Below are 5,000 nucleotides of genomic sequence, written 5' to 3' on the forward strand. Positions count from 1 at the left end.
AGCGGGGATTAAACACAAGACAGCTTAGCTAGTAAGCGAGCTTTGTACCATCACACCAACAAACCAGTGTGTGTGTGTGTGTGTGTGTGTGTGTGTTTGGATACGAATGTATATTTGTAGTTAGTTATCTACATTGGTTGTTGGTGAGGCAAACACAAAGAGGCGTTCTTCGCTTTAATGTCTCAGTCTTCTCCCTTTTACAAATAAAAGCAACCTCCGAGGAAAACAGATACAAGTAGGCTGTTGCCATATCATACATTATTTCCGTACATGGACTGCGTCTGGACTCTTAGTATCTATGCATTCAATATATCTACATAAGAATTGACAAAGGATAAAGACATACAACAAAAATATGTGGTAAAAAATAAAATGGTATTGCTGTCGATCTGGAAAGGTTGCCAATCGATGACAGGAGACGCATCTATTGTTGTCGCAGATGTTGGGCGTTTTTCCGAAACGCTGGCTCCATGGTCACTGGAGACAATGGGAATGTCCCTTGGGAGGAAAATCCGAGACAGGTCCCAGCACAATGGCGAGTTCCCTGAGAGTTGGTTGAGGATGTCGGAGTTCACCGTCCCAGCATATGCATGCGTGCGCGCGTGTGCACGCTGAACATCTAGAGCAGGGGTTCCCAACCTTTTTGCACTCGCGACCCCTTATCTAAAGATTTGAAACCAATGTGACCCCCTATTTAGGGCTTACTATCATCAGCTTAATTTTCCTTTAATTTTCTGTTAAGGAGAGGAAAAGGAACATCTAAGAAAATGCTGAAAAATGCTGTGATTATTTATTAGCAAATTTAATCACATTGGTTCAACCTGAATTCACAAAAAGAACATATATTTCTTAAAATGATATAACATAGGTTTGAACAGCTCTCCAACCCAGCTAGTGGGATGCCTGGTGTTGCATTTCAGCAGCAAGCTTTGAAATTCGTGGCCGAAAATTTGTTAGAGCCAGTCTCATGTCATCTCCAACATCCAATCTGTTCCTATTCTTTGTTTTCAAATTGACAAGAGTGGAAAACCCTGCCTCACACAAGTATTTAGAAGCAAATGGAACAAGGACACGTAAAGCTATCATGCTGACTTTGGAGTATGACTGATACATAGTGCACCAGAACCGAGTCATTGATTTCACCTTGAAGAGATCATGAGCTGAAGAGTCGTTCCTTAGATCCAGAAATTCATCTTGGATTTCATCTGGGATGCTGGATACATCAAGCTCAGTAGAAAATGGGTTCCTTACCAGGGCCTCTTGTTCCTGTGATAACTCAGGGAAGTAACGCTCGACTTCCTTTTCTAGAGACTGAAGATGTTCGGTAATCTCATCCTTGAGGAACTGATCCAGTTGGATCTGAGACTCATCCATCACTCCACAAAGTTTTTCAAACATAGTGATGTTTCCAAGATTGGTTTTCCGACGCCAGTTCTGCAGTTTGGAAACAAAGGCCCGAAGACTATCTTGAAAAAGGAGAACATGTGTTTCCCTTCCTTGAAGCTTCAAATTGAACATGTGTTTCCCTTCCTTGAAGCTTCAAATTGAGCTTGTTCAGCTGGTCTAAAATGTCGGCTAGGTACACATGCTTCATCTTCGAAGTGAACAACAAGATATTTTCTTCCTTGAGTCTCCAGGAATAGCTTTATTTCATCTTTCATTTCAAAGACACGATTGATAACGTTTCCTTTCGACAACCAACGTACTGCTGTGTAGAAGAGAAGGACTTCGTGGTCAGCATTCATGTCTTTGCATAGTTCTTTGAATAGGCGAGTGTTGAGTGCTTGAGTCTTCACATAATTTACAATTTTGATTACAGATTCAAGCACTTCCTGCAGGGAGGCAGGGAGAGTCTTACTGGCGAGAGCGTATCGGTGAATCATGCAGTGGATGCCCTTTGCTTGAGGTGCTAGCTTCTTCACTCTCGATTGGAATCCTGATTTCGATCCCAGCATAGCCGGTGCCCCAATCAGCAACGGACATGTGTCATGTGTTGAAAGCGAGCGCGCGCACACACACACACACACACACACACACACACACACACACACACACACACACACACACACACACACACACACACACACACACACACACACACACACACACACACAAAAGCTACTTCTAACAAGGCTACGCGACCCCCCTGCCAAGGTTTCTCGACCCCCCAGTGGGTCGCGACCCACCGGTTGGGAACCCCTGATCTAGAGGATTTATTCTTGCTTTCAATTATTTTGCAACACGTGTATGTGATCTGCCGTGGTCTTGGATCACGTGCTGGATTCGTGACCAGCATCAGTTGTCCTCAGGGGCGAGAGCTTATGGCTAAAAAAAAGTGCGCAACATTTTTATGTACCTTGAAATGGTGCTTTCAACACATTAAGAAAATCACGCGACAGATTGTCCATTGCACATGATTTCATCCGACCACACAATGAGCCCACGAGAACGCAAAGGCTCTCCTTTGAGCTGAATAAGATCCCCTGGCGTTAGCCAGAATAAAATTCTTACACTGAGAATTAGGAACAATTCCTGTCACACATACACGACTCAAGTGAATTCATTTCAATAGAAACGACTTAGTTTTTTTTTTTTTTAATCTCCAAAAAAATCGGATCACCTTTGCGTCATATATTGAGAAGCTGAATGACGAACTAAGACAAGTTAAACACACACGAATATTAGGTGCATTGTTGAATTTTCCTTAAGAAAGTCTAGAATATTGTAAGCGAAGTTGTCTTCCAGCTTTTAAAATTCATAGCGTTTGACGAGAATTTTTCTCCATGGTACCTTCTCAATAAAGAAATGGTTATTTTGTCGTGATAACAAAAGCTATACATACGGGGCCTCACGAGCGTTGATCTCATTTTGTATGCTACAATTAGGTGAACATAATGGGTCGTAAGACTGGATGGAAATTTCACTATCTCTTAGTTTGTCCAGATGTTCTATAACGTTGAGTATTATTGAATGAATTGTAGATCCTATAATTCATAAACTTATAAACGTAATATATTATCATGTCATGTATAAATGTTAATTCTTGAGGTGTTACTGCAGGACCGACGGACTATCCACTGAGGAAAAATACAGGATTTGTAATTAGTTTTCATGTGTTTAAATCGTAAAGACTTGTTGTTAGTTTGGGTCGCAGTAGACGTCAGTGGAGAAGCTTACACCAGGAGGCACTAAGCTGCAACCAAGTTCACCATCTTTGCCCTAGGTTCTCCGACTTGCAAGGCAATGGATAGTCAGCGAGAGCTGTTGCTTATTGAACGCGGGGTCTGCGTCGTGCGAAGTATGTTCAAAAGCAATAAAGCGATAGATCAGGGATACTCAACCTACTTCTTAATATGTCCTCTGCTTATGGATTTCTGTTTTCTTTAACCTCGTGGAGATTATTTCAATACCAAGTGAAATCGTTTAGCCTTCGCTAACTCGTTTTGAGTTTAGATACTCAACTTACCTCTTAATATGCCCTCTGCTTATGGAATTCTGTTTTCTTTAACCTCGTGAAGATTATTTCAATACCAAGTGAAATCGTTTAGCCTTGACTAACTCTTACTTTTGAGTTTAGGGACCCTTTCTTTCAGGGTCTGCAGACTCTTGGTTGAGACCAATCTCCTTGAATATAGAGTGGCTGGACCGTGCCCCCACCCCCACCCCATGAGAGACCGTGACCCCCACCCACCCCCACCCCCACCCCATGGGAGCATGTCAAGCTTGATTGCAATCGTACAGGTGTGACGCGGTGGGTGTCGACTCATTGCTGCATGATGTGGGCAGGGTGTGGGCGGGGAGGGTTTCTGGAGCTGGTGTGAGTGACTTCAGCTGTATAGGAGTCGGTTTAGGTTTGATAATGAACCGCACAAAAGGGCGACGCTCCGTCAGGATCAGTACAAAGTCGACCCTCAACGATTAACATTACCTTCGCGTCTGACTCCTCCCACACTTCATCGCAGTCACCGTCAACCGAGTTCCAGACCAAACTAAAATGTCTTGTGTTTGTTACAGTGTAATGTGTACAGTCCGTCACGGTATTATGTGGGGTGCAGTGAAACTATGAGGCTTGGAACACCATACACCTTCATTAGAAGAACCTGTGTATTCCAGAACAACCACACCTCCTTCTAGTCGATCTTACTTCATTTTACCTTCCACTTACGCCGTAAGATCATTGAGACATTGGTCAAGGGCCAGGCGCATATAATATGAAGTGTCTATATCTACAACTCCTTGAGTCGAGATCTTACGTGGTCGTCCTTGTGCTTGGACTCCTGGGAGCACTTGTGGTTGTAGGCTCTGAGGTTTACCTGTCTGACGGATTCGGATTGCCATGCCGATGATGTGCCCGAACCGTCTCGCTCGTTGTTTTGAATGTGTTGCTTGACTGGTGTTGTGTCTGACATGTTGCTAATTTGATTATTTTTCATTATTATGAAATAAATTACACTTGAAAAAATATAAAAAGTCTGCTTTTCGTACTCGTTAGAAATATATTTATTTTGTTCCTGAAGACTCGTGTAAAAATAGCAGTAATAATAATTAATGTATGAATAAACGCAGAGATCAGGAATAGGCAGGGGCTACTGTATTGTCAGATGTACATGTTTTTATGTACGTTTGTTTTATTCAATTATATAATGATTTAGTTTTTCATTTCTTTATTTGGTTATATATATATATATATATGTATATACTGTATATATATATATATGTATATATATGTGTGTATATATACATATATATATATACTGAATATATATATATATATATATATATATATATAGTGAATATATATATATATATAAATATATATTTGTAGATAGGAACATAGAAATAAAATACTTCCAATCTCATTGACCTTCTTCCATCACAATCTACTCATTTGTCATGAATTCAGTAAATATGTAATATTCATTTACTTATCTACATATCTGTTTATTTGTACATTTATTCATTTACTTCACAATTCGTTTGCATAGACATTCGCATATTTA

The 5,000-nt window shown here is 40.8% G+C and overlaps 2 protein-coding genes across 2 annotated transcripts; both read right to left on the reverse strand.

Annotated features, from left to right (window-relative positions):
* Positions 1-891: 891 nt before the first annotated feature.
* Positions 892-1,398, reverse strand: LOC143028365 (zinc finger BED domain-containing protein 5-like). Its single transcript, XM_076190335.1, has one exon. The coding sequence runs from the start codon at positions 1,396-1,398 to the stop codon at positions 892-894; it is 507 nt and encodes a 168-aa protein (XP_076046450.1).
* A 107-nt stretch (positions 1,399-1,505) lies between these two features.
* Positions 1,506-1,955, reverse strand: LOC143028369 (zinc finger BED domain-containing protein 5-like). Its single transcript, XM_076190349.1, has one exon. The coding sequence runs from the start codon at positions 1,953-1,955 to the stop codon at positions 1,506-1,508; it is 450 nt and encodes a 149-aa protein (XP_076046464.1).
* Between the last annotated feature and the right edge of the window lie 3,045 nt (positions 1,956-5,000).

The sequence above is a fragment of the Oratosquilla oratoria genome, chromosome 1 (genome assembly GCF_046742065.1).
Source record: "Oratosquilla oratoria isolate Oo_2021 chromosome 1, ASM4674206v1, whole genome shotgun sequence".
NCBI lineage: Eukaryota > Metazoa > Arthropoda > Malacostraca > Stomatopoda > Squillidae > Oratosquilla > Oratosquilla oratoria.

Coding starts and splice junctions, on each gene's coding strand:
- LOC143028369 (XM_076190349.1), bottom strand. CDS start 1,955: ATGCTGGGATCGAAATCAGGATTCCAATCGAGAGTGAAGAAGCTAGCA.
- LOC143028365 (XM_076190335.1), bottom strand. CDS start 1,398: ATGTTTGAAAAACTTTGTGGAGTGATGGATGAGTCTCAGATCCAACTG.